Consider the following 15,305-nt stretch of genomic DNA (forward strand, 5'->3'; position numbering starts at 1 on the left):
CTGAATACATATTGAGGTGATGATTGAGGGTGAAGGCGGCTACATTGAATAGATGTCAGCTCTACTACAATTGAATTGATTTTTTCAATAAAAGTTTAAAAATAAAGCTGTAGTGTTGTTTTCTTTAGGGCGACAAATTTATCGTTCCACCCTGTATCTGTTTTGTTATAATGATACCATCCTCCAAGGCATTACCTCCGCTATGAAATAACAAAGACCAAAAATATGGCAAAAAAAAAAAAAAATAACTAATTGAGAATGAGCAAGAAGAGAAATAACATCCCAAAAATGAAAAAACAACAAAAAAAAAAACGAAAACTTTATTGAACTCTTCAAATGTTACGTCAAATGAAAATCAGTTACGGTGTAAGAAAAAAAAGGTACTTTAGCAGGAAAACAGGAAGTGGTAATTTGAGAATGTTTTCGATTAATGGACGCTGTAATAACTGCCGAATCGAAAGACGAACTATGTGTTTAAGCTGAAACGGATTTTGGCCGAGCGAAGTATATAGCTCCTTTTCTTCATTCGTGAAATGCATACACACTGAGAGGGCATTACCATCAAAATAATCACAAGCATTGACCAGTAAATTCCATATTTCTGGTTTCCTCCTCACGACCGGTATGTAGGCAAGAATCCCGAAGGGGTCCTTTTTTCTGACAACAGATGTACGCCTTGAAAAATGAACCAACGCTCCATACTGAATCAGCTTAAGTACGATGTCATAATCTGGAAGTGGTTCATTGTCAAAATATTCAACCAATGGTGAGAGATACGGTGCTGAATAGTTGACGATATCAGAGTGAGCGTTTGGGTTAGCACCGAACTGCAGCAGCTTGTATATTATCTGTTTCTGGTTCTGCAGCTGCGTGGATGCACAAGCCATCATAAGGGCGGTGCAGTTATCGTCTGTCATTTCTTCGATGTCGATTGGAAACAGCAGAATCATCTCGATCAAATCAACGCGGTCGGTTAAAACTGCGGTGTGAAGGGCGTTGTATTTATAGTTTGGCAGTTTTGAAAGGTTCGCATTCTGCAAGCAGAGGGTTCTCACAATGCCCCGGTGACCCGCTTCAAGGGCAATATGCAGGGCACTTTTCTGCTCAAATCTTTCAGGGCGCTGCTGATCAATATTTGCTCCCTTGCTAAGCAGGAGCCGGAGCGCTCTGCTTTCATTGTCTTTCGCTGCTGTCATCAGTGGAGTGAATCCACGCCTGTTGAACACATTCGGGTCTGCTCCATGGTCGAGCAAAAGTTCTAAGCACTCAACATTTTTCAAGGATATCAAATTGATTTCATAACCTCCAAAATACCGTCTATTTGGATCGGCACCTTTTTCAAGTAGAATTCTGACAATCTCAATTCGGTTGTTTTCCAGGGCAAGATTAAGGGGCTCAACTGTTATATCGTTGATTATTTCCTCGGGGGTTTTGTTTGAGGTGTCCTCGGAATCTGCTGCTCTTGTTCTATTTCCTTCCATAGCAGCATCCTCATCATTTGCTGTTTCTGCCACATCAGAGTTATTTCCATCAACATCGTTCTCCATGCTTCTACCATCTTCAGTTTCTGATTTCTCTGCTGGATCTTTGTTGTTTTCAGGTTCTGTGTAATTTATCCCTTCCTGGATCGACGCTCCGTGTTCGATCAAAAAGCGCAAACAGGATGCGTACCCTTTGTCAGCACACAAGTGAAGAGGGGTAAAACCAAAGTTATCTTTAGGATTGACCTCGCAGCCATGTCTGAGTAGAAGATCCATTGCATCGAGGTGGTCGACGTAAGCTGCATAATGCATCGGCCGCATGCCCCGTCCTACGTGGCCATTTGGATCAGCTCCGAAGTTGATGACTACCTCGATATCCTCCACCGAAGACAACTGAGAGATGGCTTTGACGAGCAGATTCTGGAGAGACTTCTGGTGGAATTCATTTACCTCCACAGTTAATTGAACCTGTGCATCTGTAAGTTCTTCCAAACTGTCAGCAGGTCTCCTCTCCTCCTCCTCCAACATTCTGGATTCTTGTTCTGCTTCCTGAAAAGACAGGAAGAAATAAAAAGAATTCAGAATTTCAAATCTCAACACATATTTTACATTTTAATATATTTTTTTTCTCCAACTTTACAACATTGCAAGAAAGAAGAAAAAGAAAAAAAAAAGAAAGGAAACAACATACTGAGGATGGAGTATAGCCCCGAAATATATTTACATTATAAATTTCAAACAAGTAAAATATTTGTTTATTTTCCTGCTATTAAGTTGTGATTTGGCTTTCAAGCGCACTAGATGCGTATTTTATTTTATTCAAATTAAATCAGCGTTTCTATATGGAACTCCCACCATTGACAATATTTTTTTCATTTTAGAAAACGATAAAAATTTTAGCCGATGGTTTAATATCCAACTATGAAAATCCCTCCCCTATTAAATCTAATATTTTTTATTGTGAATTAAAATAAAATATATTTCAGAATCGTTACCAAGTGAGGTGTTCTGATTCAGAACCCTATTCGTGCTGTTTCTCAAATAAAGAGTTTGATGTATTGCCCTAGCTTTCTTTGCAGTTGTACAGACAGTAAGCTGCAGTTTCTTTCTGTCCGAGCAGTGTCCATACTGGATGATTGTCCTGACCATTGTACCCAGAGGTAGCTTCTGCTCAGCACAACGAAATACGAAACCCTGAACTATTTCTGTTTACTTCCGTATTACCTCAGTAACCTGCTTTCCATGACCTCATGTTATCCTAATCAGGGGGGTGGGGCTAAGTGGGTTCTTGACCATGCCCAAGGGTCTCCCACAGATTAGTGGAGGAAAGAAGACATCTTACTTTCCCTTTGACAGTATTAATGTCCCGTTACCCAATGTTTTTAACTATTAACTTCAAATCAGTCATCTTAAAAAAGTCTTGAAATAAAGACGAAATGTTGATAAATGTTTAAACACTTTTTTTTATTATTACGTTGGATTACTATTCCCATAAGCATTATTTATATATTTATTTTTTATTTATTATTATTATTATTATTATTATTATTATTATTATTATTATTATTATTATTATTATTATTTATTTTATTTTATTTATTTATTTATTTATTTTATTTATTTATTTTTCCATAATATTTCCATAAATATTTCCATAAGCATCATTTATAAATTATAATTATTAATTATTATCACCCATATCACAGTTTTTATCTTAAATTAGGTAGTATCGCCTGCAATGAGAATTAATCCTTTAATGTTAATATCCAAAAGACTGTCACTTAAAACTGAATAAGCATTTGGAATTTATTTTATATTTATTTCATTTATTTATTTTATTCTATTTATTTATTTTTTATTTATTTATTTATTTTATTATTTATTTTATTATTTATTTATTATTATTATTATTATTATTATTATTTTATTATTTATTTTATTTTATTTTATTTATTTCTATTTATTTTATTTTTTATTTATTTTATTTATTTATTTATTATTTATTTTATTTATTATTTATTATTATTATTATTATTATTATTATTATTATTATTTATTTTATTTTATTTATTTTATTTATTTTATTATTTTATTTTATTTATTATTTATTATTATTATTATTTATTATTTATTTTATTTATTTATTTTATTTATTTATTTTTCCATAATATTTCCATAAATATTTTCATAAGCATCATTTATATATTATAATTATTAATTATTATCACCCATATCACAGTTTTTATTTTAGATTAGGTAGTATCACCTGCAATGAGAATTAATCCTTTAATGTTAATATCCAAAAGACTGTCACTTAAAACTGAATATTGCTTTAGCACCTTTATCCATTGCTCCACGCACCCACAATACTAAGAATAAATAAAAATTGCTTAAAACTTCAACCAGGTCATGACTGACAGAACGAGAAGAATCTAACCTCATTAATTGAATAAAGAGTTTAGTTACAAATTTTGTATAGATTCCAGAGTTCGACATAAAAATTGCTGAATTCAAAAAAGATCGGCCAAAATGTGAGCATATCCAAGATAACAATGATAGTCTGAATAATCCGAATTATGAATTCTTATAATCCCTATTAATAACTAACTGCGCATCAAATGGATACCATAATGCTTCGTTTGCTCCACCTTACCATAAAAAAGGTCTATACAAAATTTCAGTCAGATTGGCTCAGTAGTTTCCAAGAAAACTTCTAGAGTAAATGCGGTATTGTGGTAACAGATCTCTATTAATCACTGATTGTGCATCGAACAGATACTATAAAACTTAGTTTACTACATTTTATCATAACAATTTTTTTTTTTTTACTTGGAATTCACACTTATCAAAGCCCAAAAGCTACTCGAGAATAAGGGTTAATGACTGTAAGGTGGTAAGTGTAGTAATCGTTAATGGTATAAATGGGGAAGAATTTGATTATTTAAGGGGACGGCTCAACAAGAATTTGTTTACATTGGATTTTAAGGCTACTGTGTTGTATTCAACTGGGAAGCAGGCCAGCAGAACAGTGTTCCACAGACGAGCAGTTCTGAGAAAGAAGTTTTGTTCATGGAATCTGCATTTAGATTTAGTAGGCACAGATAGAGAGTGGGGAAAATTGTATATAGTGGTTGTAGCTAGTCGAGTGCTTTTTGTGAAAGCTTGGCAAGGAGGGGACCATAGATGGGAATTTAGTCGAGCACTTGCCATGAAAATAATGATAGAACAGAGACAGGCTCGCAACATCTCTTCTGTGGGAAGGAGGTTGCAGGGAAGAGAAAAGGGCATTACCTACTAGGTTTCAAAGCTGGTTTTGAACTCTATTAAGGTTGAATATGGCATGTCAAGCAGCTCCATTTTAGGGCGTACCTGGGATAGAGGAGTGCATCGGCAGTGAGATACTTACTGGAGTGGTAGAGTGATCCAACCATTTTTCCGGTAATCTTGGCAACATATTTGATGTATGTGTTCCATTTCAGATCACGAGTTAAGGTCGGTCCCAGAAGCTTGTCAAGACATGGAACTTCCCCAAGACACGAGCCATTCATTTAAATTGGGGTATGATGGAGGTCAAAGCGATTATGATGAATCGAGAGAAGCTTGGTTTTCAATGCATTAAAATTAATCAACCACCTTTTTCCCCATTGTACTATGTTCTCAAGATCATCGAAATATTATACAGATAAATCCAGTAGATTAAGAGAAATATTACATATAACAATGATTAATTCAGCTTTATAATAAAAAGGGCGATTTCTTTATATTCTTCTTTACAGATTTACTTCCCTTTGTTTGGAATAGAAAAATAATACTTTGAAAAAGTAAAAAAAACAAAACAAACTATTAATGAAAATATTACCAAACAATACCGAGTTCGGACAGATAGTTTTCACTAAAAATAATGATACAGATTTACTTCCCTTTGTTTGGAATAGAAAAATAATACTTTGAAAAAGTAAAAAAAACAAAACAAACTATTAATGAAAATATTACCAAGCAATACCGAGTTCGGACAGATAGTTTTCACTAAAAATAATGATACAGATTTACTTCCCTTTATTTGGAATAGAAAAATAATACTTTGAAAAAGTAAAAAAAACAAAACAAACTATTAATGAAAATATTACCAAGCAATACCGAGTTCGGACAGATAGTTTTCACTAAAAATAATGATACAGATTTACTTCCCTTTATTTGGAATAGAAAAATAATACTTTGAAAAAGTAAAAAAAACAAAACAAACTATTAATGAAAATATTACCAAACAATACCGAGTTCGGACAGATAGTTTTCACTAAAAATAATGATACAGATTTACTTCCCTTTGTTTGGAATAGAAAAATAATACTTTGAAAAAGTAAAAAAAACAAAACAAACTATTAATGAAAATACTACCAAGCAATGCCGAGTTCGGACAGCTAGTTTTCACTAAAACTAATGATACAGATTTACTTCCCTTTGTTTGGAATAGAAAAATAATACTTTGAAAAAGTAAAAAAAACAAAACAAACTATTAATGAAAATACTATCAAGCAATGCCGAGTTCGGACAGCTAGTTTTCACTAAAACTAATGATACAGATTTACTTCCCTTTGTTTGGAATAGAAAAATAATACTTTGAAAAAGTAAAAAAAAAACAAAAAAACTGCTAATGAAAATACTACCAAGCAATGCCGAGTTCAGACAGCTAGTTTTCACTAAAACTAATGATACAGAGGAGGTTCGATGAGTTTGCTCTGAGATGAAAATTTGCACTTTGAGCAAAAATCCAAAATTTGTGAAACAAAAAAATTTATTTGTTTAATTTTTGTTAAAATTTGTTAGACATAATCCCAACTAGTAATTGGCCAAACCTAGTTCTCCTTATTACCCGCCCTGGCCTGCATCTGGAGAGGCAACTCCAGTTTTGACTGTATAGTCACAACAGATGCTGCAGTGTATAAGATGCAGAAAGCAATTGTCTCATGAGTAGGGCTAGGACAACAGCATATTCTTTTCATTGTTTTGACTCTTTAGTGTGTATCCATTGATATCTTATATACTTTTATATAGAGTGATGTGGTTCTCAGTTGATTAACTGTGTCAGATATATACACGAGAGTCATGAAAAGAATATGCTGATGTCATAGATCTACTCATCAGACAGAAGGTTGCCATCATAATTTTCATGAGAAGCTCTTTATGTCAAACCTTTTGATCTATCTCCTCCCTTATTTAGTGCATGATAATATGTATTCAGAGATGTAAAATATCCACAGTATTATGGGCTTGTCTAAATCTATACCGTTGGTCAGAAAGAAGCGTGATTGATGAAAGATTTTAGCAAAAATGAGAAGAAGACAGATGGGCGATAATTGAGTAGGTTTGTTCTTTTGCCAGAATTCTTGAATACTGGTACAACAGAAGCAATCAGGAAAGCAAGATTCAGTAAGGCGTTTGTTGAAGAGTTTGGAGAGGACAGGGGCTAGCTCAGAAGATCATTTGTTAGTACAAAAGGGATGAGATGAGGCCCGCATGCCCTAGAGGTGTCTGGGTGTTTTATGATATCATATACTTAAGAAAGAGTCATTTTCAGATCTACAAGTGTGGATTCCGTTTGTAAAGGGAAATTTGGGAGGGAGTGGTTTGTGGAGGGTCTAAGGTGGAATTGGAGGTAAATCACTGAGCAAGTAGGTCAGCCTTCTAGATTGCCATGACAACAGCCTCATGGTTGTTTTTTATTTCATTTTTTTACTCATGTTCACTCCTTACAAAGTATATCGCCACTTGGACGTAAGGGGCTACTATTTGGGGCCATGTCTAGGAAAGATTAACAAGATATTTGTTTATGTTACATTTAAACTTCTGCATATCAGTACAGCCACGGAAGCAGGCAGCAGAAAGGGAATTCCAAAATCTAGCTGTTCGAAGGAAGAAACTATTAGAATAGAAAGCTTTCTGGTATTTAGGGACATCAACAGTGAAGGGGTGAGATCTTATTGCTAAGCGGGTTTGTCGAGGATATGTACGTCGAGGGGGTATAAGTGCAACGAGTTCATCAGAACACATTCCATTAAAATATTTGTAAAACAGGCACAGTGATGCAACATTGCAGTGATGGGACAGAGGCTGGAACTTAGTTGATAAAGTGGAACCGATTAGATTGCCAACTTTTTTTTGTACCCTATCTAAGAGGGAGAAACTAGTGGTAAATGCACCAGCCCAGATGTGGCAACAATACTCCATGCATGGGCGAATGGTGGCCTTGTAGAGGTACAGGATACTCTCAGGTGTGAGTAGTCTTCTAGCTCAATAGAGGGAACCCACCACACTATTATATTATAAACTAGCGGGGGTACCCGGCGTTGCCCGAGTGTTTGTTTCCGGGACGGGCGGGGGGGAGTTTTAAAAAATGTTATGGTAGGTAAGTAGGAAGGATCAAACCCGGAGTCATGAGTAAAAGTAAGAAAATAAAGTGTGAAAAAAAAAAAAACAAAAAAAAAATCTGCAACGTTAACAGTTCGGCCACCAAGAAAAGTCCATTCCAGTTGTTTAGGAAAAAAACCCCAAAAAAAACGACTATGGTAGGTCGGCGCGAACGTGAAAATATAATGTGAATTGTCCAGCACGCTAACCACTACGCCACAGAGCACTGCAGCTTAGTTTAGTGATTTTAAATAACTTCACATGAAAGAACTACGAAGCCAAACTGGTGTTCTCTTCTCAACTGTTCCTTGTGAACGATCCCCAAACGGTGTTAAGTGGTGGCAGGGGGAGGAGGAATTTATTAGAGAGAAAATATTTTACCACTTCCATTGATCTTAACCGATTTTGGCCGTGACTTCTCAGCAGAAAAAGTATAGAAATCTAAGATTATCGATGAATTTGAGAAATAATAAGCCTATAACACACCTCAGATATTGTTCTGCCGTTTGTGCATATTATATTTGCATGAAAATATCTTGATTTTTAATCCGATTAATGTCAAAATCAGACGGGAAAAAATGAGTTCATTTTATTTATATAGATTTTCCAGAAATCGTGAGTTCCTAATTTCTGCGACTCAATACATTGCCTCATCATTTCAACATGTCTGTGGATATTTCACTCTTACAATGATTTTCAGCATCTTTATATTTTTGCTTATCTGTACTTGACTTATGGCAGAGGAATCGGCAGATTTCATGATGCTTTTGTGTAATGGCAGCTACACACGTTGAAGTGAACCATTGAGGAGAGTGGGACTGTCGTATGTGAACATATGCTTCAATGCCTGCTTTGCACAATTCAACTATTTCATTGGCACACTGTTTCAGCAGAAAGAGAAAAGATATTAGTCTATGGGGCATCTCAGATGTGATCTCTGATGGCTACTCAATCAGCCTTTTTTTTTTAGTACATTGTCGATTTGAGCAATGGATCCTCAACTTGGGGTTTGCCAATATCACAAGGTGATCAGCATTTCCAAGTGAACTATGGGCATTCGTCACACAATCCTTGGATACTGTGGTTAAGAATAGGTCTAAAAGTAGAGCTTGCTGATCTTCATCATCTGGAAGATGGGTCGAGAACATGACTGTCTGTATTAGAGAATGAGCTATAGAGAAACTATGTGTTCAGTCACCAGTTGTGCCTATGTAACTTTGATAAACCAAGCCAACTACTGCGATGAACATTAAAATCACCAAATGCATGTACCTGGGTGTTAGTTCGAGGGGCATTCCAAAAGTAATGTTTACTATTTTTTATTCCTCCTGAATGGATCTCTCTGCCTAAAGCCAAAACTATACTGTTACTTCAGTTAATTTTGTACTCTTGAACATATTACTGATTAAGATATATCTATTAATAATGGAGATTTTGCATCTGTCTGAAGCCAAAACTATATTATTACTTTTATCAATAATGGAGATATGATATCTGTCTGTCTGAAGTCAAAATTATTATTGTAAGGGGTGTTCCAAATGTAGTGTCTCCTATTTTTTATTCTGCCTGTATAGATCAGAGAGAATTGCAAAGTGTCTTGTTAAAAAAAACACAAAAAAAAACAAAAACAAATAGGCGGCTTTACTTTTGAAATAACCCTCATATGACAAAGCATGCTCCAGACGCCCATGCACAGCCATCATTCATCACTGGCAAAAGTGCATTAAGAATGGCTGTTACTATGCAAGGAAAAGAAATTCTGGAGCACAAAAGGTGTCTCGTCTTAATGGTACCACTCCAGTCTTCGTAGCTCTTCATCTTTTTGAGTCAAAAGAAAGAAATAAGAAGCCTTACTTTTGAAATGATCTTCATATCTAAGGAGAGTGTTGCATCTATACTGTCAGAGACTTGGTTGATTAAGATACAGTTCTGATTCAAAGGAGAATGGTATCGGAAATACAAGTAACTAATACAATGCTGAAAGTCGTCTTAAGCACATGAAGATCTGATCATGTAATTCTAGACTACACTCTCCAGTGAAGAGGAGAGTGTTACGAATATAGAGTCCAAGTCCATGCATATATCTATCCGCAGAGAGGGAGGCATCCTGTTATGTTAAAATAGTTATAGAAGAGACACTGTATATCAATTCCTACTATATCATCATTTTCATGGCAGGTACTCAACTGAACTTCAATCAATGATCACCCTCCTCTTGTAAAAAATTTTCAACAAACACTTATCTAGCTACAACCACTATCAGTAATTCAGTAATTATCTGCACCTAAAAACAACCACTATCAGTAATTCAGTAATTATCTGCACCTAAAACTAAATGAAAATTCCTAAAACTAAATGAAAATTCTTTGAACAAAATTTTTTCCTAGAACTGTCCATATGCAGAACATAGTACCATGGGGCTGCTTCTCGGCTAACTATAACACTGCTGTTTTCAAATCCACTGTAAACAAGTTCTTATTGAGCTGTCTTTTTAGATAGTTGCTTTCTGACAAGATACAACCATCAGTACTGTTATGTAGTAAGCTGATCTACCTATTTTATGAATAATGGATTCACCTAGAGACTATAAATATAATTGCAATTCGCACATTATTTTGTAACGATACGTGGCAGTTATGGTTCCAGAATCATAACGTATACTTCTGTAATATACTTTTGCTAATACACTTTTTGTTAACTGTATCATTGTTTGTCTTGATCATTACCGGCTTGAAAGGCTAGAACGTTACTAATTCTACTAATTTCACTGACCACCTGTCAAACTCAATATCTCTTATTCTTGAGTGATTTGTGGACCTTGATAAGCGGTTACTTATTTATTAAAAAACAAAATAAAACAAAAAAAAACTTCTTTACCACGGTGAGGAAAGGTTAAATATTATGAAAGTTTGTAAAATTCAAGGACAGAATTTTCAGAAGATGCAAACTGATTGGCTTAATTAAGTAAAAGACGATTGGCTGAATTCAAATCCATCAGATCAACGATAGTTATTTACTCACTAATTCTGTTGGAAAAGTATGCAGTGATGTGAATAGGTGGGAGAAATCGGGAAGTGAGTTTAGACACTCATTTGAGAAAACATCTAAGTAGATATATAAAGGTAATTTATAGAAGGCAATAAAATGCAGAGGTGTAGCGGATAAACACGAACTGAATCAAATTAAGATATATAACGGTGGAATGAGCTGTGTAAATTCACCTTTTATTAATACATATATGTACTAGCTGGGGCAGGGGGCGCCCGATTTTGCTCGGTCGTAAATATGCTTAAATATGATATTTTAATTTGTTCAGATTTCGTATATATTATTATAGAGTCATTTCGATAGCTTCAAAAATAAAAAATTTAAAAAAATATTTGGGTGCGATCAGCTAGAGTCAAAACCGAAAGTAAAACTGCAGCATTATAGCTGGTGACGTTACCACTGTATGAACGTACAAAATGTATAACGATTTTTTCAATTTTGACCCATTTTTGACCCTTTAAAAGCAATTTTAACCGGCCAAAGACCCGTAAAAGAACAGTTTGTAAGAAATTCAATCATTTAAGGCCTCTAGCGTTGCTCCAGACGCCCATGCACAGCCGACATTCATCACTGGCAAAAGTGCATTAAGAATGGCTGTTACTATGAAGAAAAAGAAATTCTGGAACACAAAAGGTGTCTCGTTTTAATGGTACCACTCCTGTCTTTGTAGTTCTTCGACTTTTTGAGTCAAAAGAAATAAGAAGCCTTACTTTTGAAATGATCTTCATATCTAAGTAGAGAGCTGCATCTATACTGTCAGAGATTTTTAGTTTTGGAGGAGTTTGAAAATATGGAGACAGACAGGCAGACAGACAGACCGATAAACAGGCAGACTAACAGACAGACAGACATATAGCTGTTTATATATTATATCATTTCAATAATTTCAAAAATAAAAAATAAAAAAAAGTATTTGGGTGCCATCAGCTAGAGTCAAAGCCGAAAGCAAAACTGTAGCATTCAAAGCTGGTGACGTTACTACTGTATAAATGTACAAAATGTATGACGATTTTTTCAATTTTAACCCATTTTGGACCCTTTAAAAGCAATTTTCATCAGCCAAAGACCCATAAAAGAACAGTTCATAAGAAATCCAATCATTTGAGGCCCCTAGCACTGCTCTGCGATTTTTAGTTTCGGAGGAGATAGAGTTAGAAAATATGGAGACAGACAGACAGACAGAGAGACAGATAGACAGGCAGACTGACAGACAGGCAGACTAACAGACAGACAGACATATAGCTGTTTGTATATTAGATTATCTATCTTCTATCTATAAATATAAAAGCGAAAATGTATGTATGTATGTATGTTTGTATGTTTGTGTGTCTGCTAAAAACTTTCGACAGACAGAACAAAAATTCACAAATTTGGTCTCATATGAAAGCCCCATCCTTCGCCCGACAAATATCGAAAAATTGGTCAAAAACGTTAATTTTTTCACCCTGAAATCAATACTTTTCTACAGGGGCGGGAGGGGTCAGCAGAAACCGTCCTCTCATGACGAGATCAGTTCTACGCATGCATCAGATGACGTCATAATCTGATTTAGTTTAAATATTTGAAGAACTGACACAATTTCATGTACGTCGTGTTAGCTCAGTTGGTTAGAGCGTTGGGTCATTATCTAAATGTTTTGGGTTCGAATCGTGGTGTGAGATGTCTTTTTTTTTTAATTTTAATATTGAAGCAGGGTTATTTAAGCCATTTTTCACGTAACATTCGTTTTTCTGTTTTGTTTTTACTTCGCTTATTCTTAGGTTTTCATTAACACCCCACACCCGACCGACCACACACACCCAAAAACACCCGGGTAACCACCGATTTTTTAAATTTTAATATCGAAACAGGCTTATTTAAGCCATTTTTCATGTGTTTTTTTTTTGGGGGGGGGGGTATTTTTCAGAAGTTTTAACGTTCGTTTTTCTGTTTTCTTTTTTGTTTTCTTTTTTCAGATTTTTACATTTAACATCGTTCGTTTGCCTTACGTTAGTTTTTTTTGTTTTTTGTTTTTATTACCCCCCCCTCCCAACGCCTGGGTACCCCTCGCTTTATTTTTCAGATAAGTTTTAACGTTCATGTTTGTTTTTTTTTACTTCGCTTATTCTTAGGTTTTCATTAACACCCCCACCCATCCCAACCACACACCTCCAAACACTCGGGCAACGCCCCCCGCCCGCTAGTATATATATATATAAAAGCGAAAATGTGTGTGTATATGTATGTTCGTTTTTGTGTTTGTCTGAGAAAGGCTTTTTTTCTGAGAAGCGATCAGTCGGCTCACTTCTTAAAACTTTTTATATCACATCTAAATGATAATATCTATGAGTTAATAATGGGGGTCGCCTGTCTATTTAATTTGCTTGAGTTTGAAAAGCTAAATATTTAACATTTTTTGATCGCCGCGTTTGGATTGGGCCTTTTTGTATAATAATAAAAGCGAAATGAAGCTTAAGACATCGTTCCCGGTGGGACCGCTGGGAACGTCCGAAAGCAATCAGCTTTGATCAATGTGGAGTTTCTCCTTATATCAGACAATTGCTATTCAATTTGGACATCCCCTTTTTATGGGGAATTGGTCCATCCCCCAACATCTTGGGAGAAAAAAAACTAAAAAAAGCTGCCCCGCAGTAAATAAAATACTGCCCCGCAGTGAAAGTTGACCTCATTAAGTCATTAAGTACGGGCACCTGCCAATTCTTAATACTTAAATAAATTCAAACATGGTTCTGTCACTATTTCGTGGTGGCCCAGTGGTTAACGTCGCATGTTTTTTTTTCACACTTTAATTTCCAACTTCGTCTCAAGGGTTGGGTTCGGGTTCGATCCTTCATACTTACCTACCAAAACTTTTTTTTTAAAATTTAACCCCCCCCCCGGACACAAACACTCGGGCAACGATTTTTTATTATTCTTTTGTTTTGATTTACCTAAAATCATATACACCTCCAAACACCCAGGCAACACCGGGTATGGCCTGCTAGTTTATATATAAAAGATTAAATATTTTCTATTTACATCATATATACTTTTTTAAGGGATATATTTCTTATAATAACGTTCAAATTGTTTTAAATAACAAGCTCAATGAAATTATGTTTCTCGCATGGAAAGGAAGTAAAAATAACTACATCTAACCGTAAAAGTAGTTGTTGTAGTGATGTAGCAGCAGAAGTTTCTGTGTCTTTATCCTTTCCCTTGCGGCTGTAATAATGTAAAAATAAAAATAAAAAGGAACAACATCAAAAACTCCATTTTTTGCTCTGGGTTTTTTACTTTTTACAGCAAGTACATCTGGATAAACTGCAGCTTCACAGCCAACTTCCACAGAATGACAAAAAAAGCCTCAAAAACAGACGTCCGCTTGCTTTAATCTTAAATACCTAAGAGAAAGAATGAATCTCACTTCTCTGCTATGTACTTCCTCCCATGACACAACTTCTTGTACACGTCATCCTAACATTTAACTTGTCTTGCAATGAAAAATTCACATTTTGAAATTTCCATTTTTAACATTATTTCACACACAATGTACTTCATTGTAAACGATTCATTATATACAGTTAATTTAATACAAGTTGCGAACTTGATCCATAACTCAAGAGAAATTGTGGGTTCATACCTTTCGCAATGGTCATAAATGAATGCAATGGATCTGATAAGATTTTAGCTCGTCATCATCATCATCGTCATCATTGGTTTAATGCCGATTTTACATGCTAGCATGTATTGGACAGCTTTACAAAAATTGACTTCCAAACTAACCTATCTCTGGCCAGGTTTTTATTTATCCCTCTTTTCGCAAATTCATTTTATCACTTCCTTCTATGTCCTTCTCAGCCTTCCCTTGTGAACTAACCCTGCTACCTCAACTGTTGTACATCTAGTCACCCAAGAACTGTAATCGGGTCTTTCAACATGTCCATATCATTCAAGTCTCCCCGTCTGCACACATCTCCCTATACTGTCCAAATTTAATCTTCCTCTGAGGACATCAGAACTAATACTCACATTACACATCCATCATATCATTCTCATATTATTTCTCACCATGCTGCGCATGTCCTCAACCCTCACCTCTCAAGTTTCATTTCCATACATACAAAAACATGATTAATCCAATTTCTTCAAATGGAGAAACTAAACAATAAAATGTACATTCTTGAATTTTTTAAATGAGGCTTGATAATTTGGATTCTTGGATGTTATTCTCATGACGTTTCTGCCGATGTAACATCCGACCTCCTTCAGGTGCGTCTTATCAAAATTTGACACAGTAGTAGTATTAATACAGCTTTGTTTGCATATTTAAACAAGAAGCAGGCGACAAATTAAAAAAGGGGATATAACTCTGAATTCGTCAATATATAT

The 15,305-nt window shown here is 35.0% G+C and overlaps 1 protein-coding gene across 1 annotated transcript; it reads right to left on the minus strand.

Annotated features, from left to right (window-relative positions):
• Positions 1-305: 305 nt before the first annotated feature.
• LOC145247961 (uncharacterized) lies at positions 306-5,095 on the minus strand. The gene is made up of 2 exons (XM_080109609.1): positions 4,888-5,095; positions 306-2,030 (listed from the first exon to the last, which is right to left on the minus strand). The coding sequence occupies exons 1-2, from the start codon at positions 4,933-4,935 to the stop codon at positions 360-362; spliced, it is 1,719 nt and encodes a 572-aa protein (XP_079965735.1). The 5' UTR covers positions 4,936-5,095; the 3' UTR covers positions 306-359.
• Between the last annotated feature and the right edge of the window lie 10,210 nt (positions 5,096-15,305).

Source organism: Euprymna scolopes, chromosome 26 (genome assembly GCF_053919585.1).
Source record: "Euprymna scolopes isolate OS-2025 chromosome 26, ASM5391958v1, whole genome shotgun sequence".
Taxonomy (NCBI): Eukaryota; Metazoa; Mollusca; class Cephalopoda; order Sepiida; family Sepiolidae; genus Euprymna; species Euprymna scolopes.

What these genes read in the sequence shown, in the direction of transcription:
- LOC145247961 (XM_080109609.1), bottom strand. Translation starts at nt 4,935, where the DNA reads ATGTTGCCAAGATTACCGGAAAAATGGTTGGATCACTCTACCACTCCA. An exon ending in TGGATCACTCTACCACTCCA is followed by an intron (nt 2,031 to 4,887) that starts GTAAGTATCTCA and finishes CTGTCTTTTCAG; the next exon opens with GAAGCAGAACAAGAATCCAG.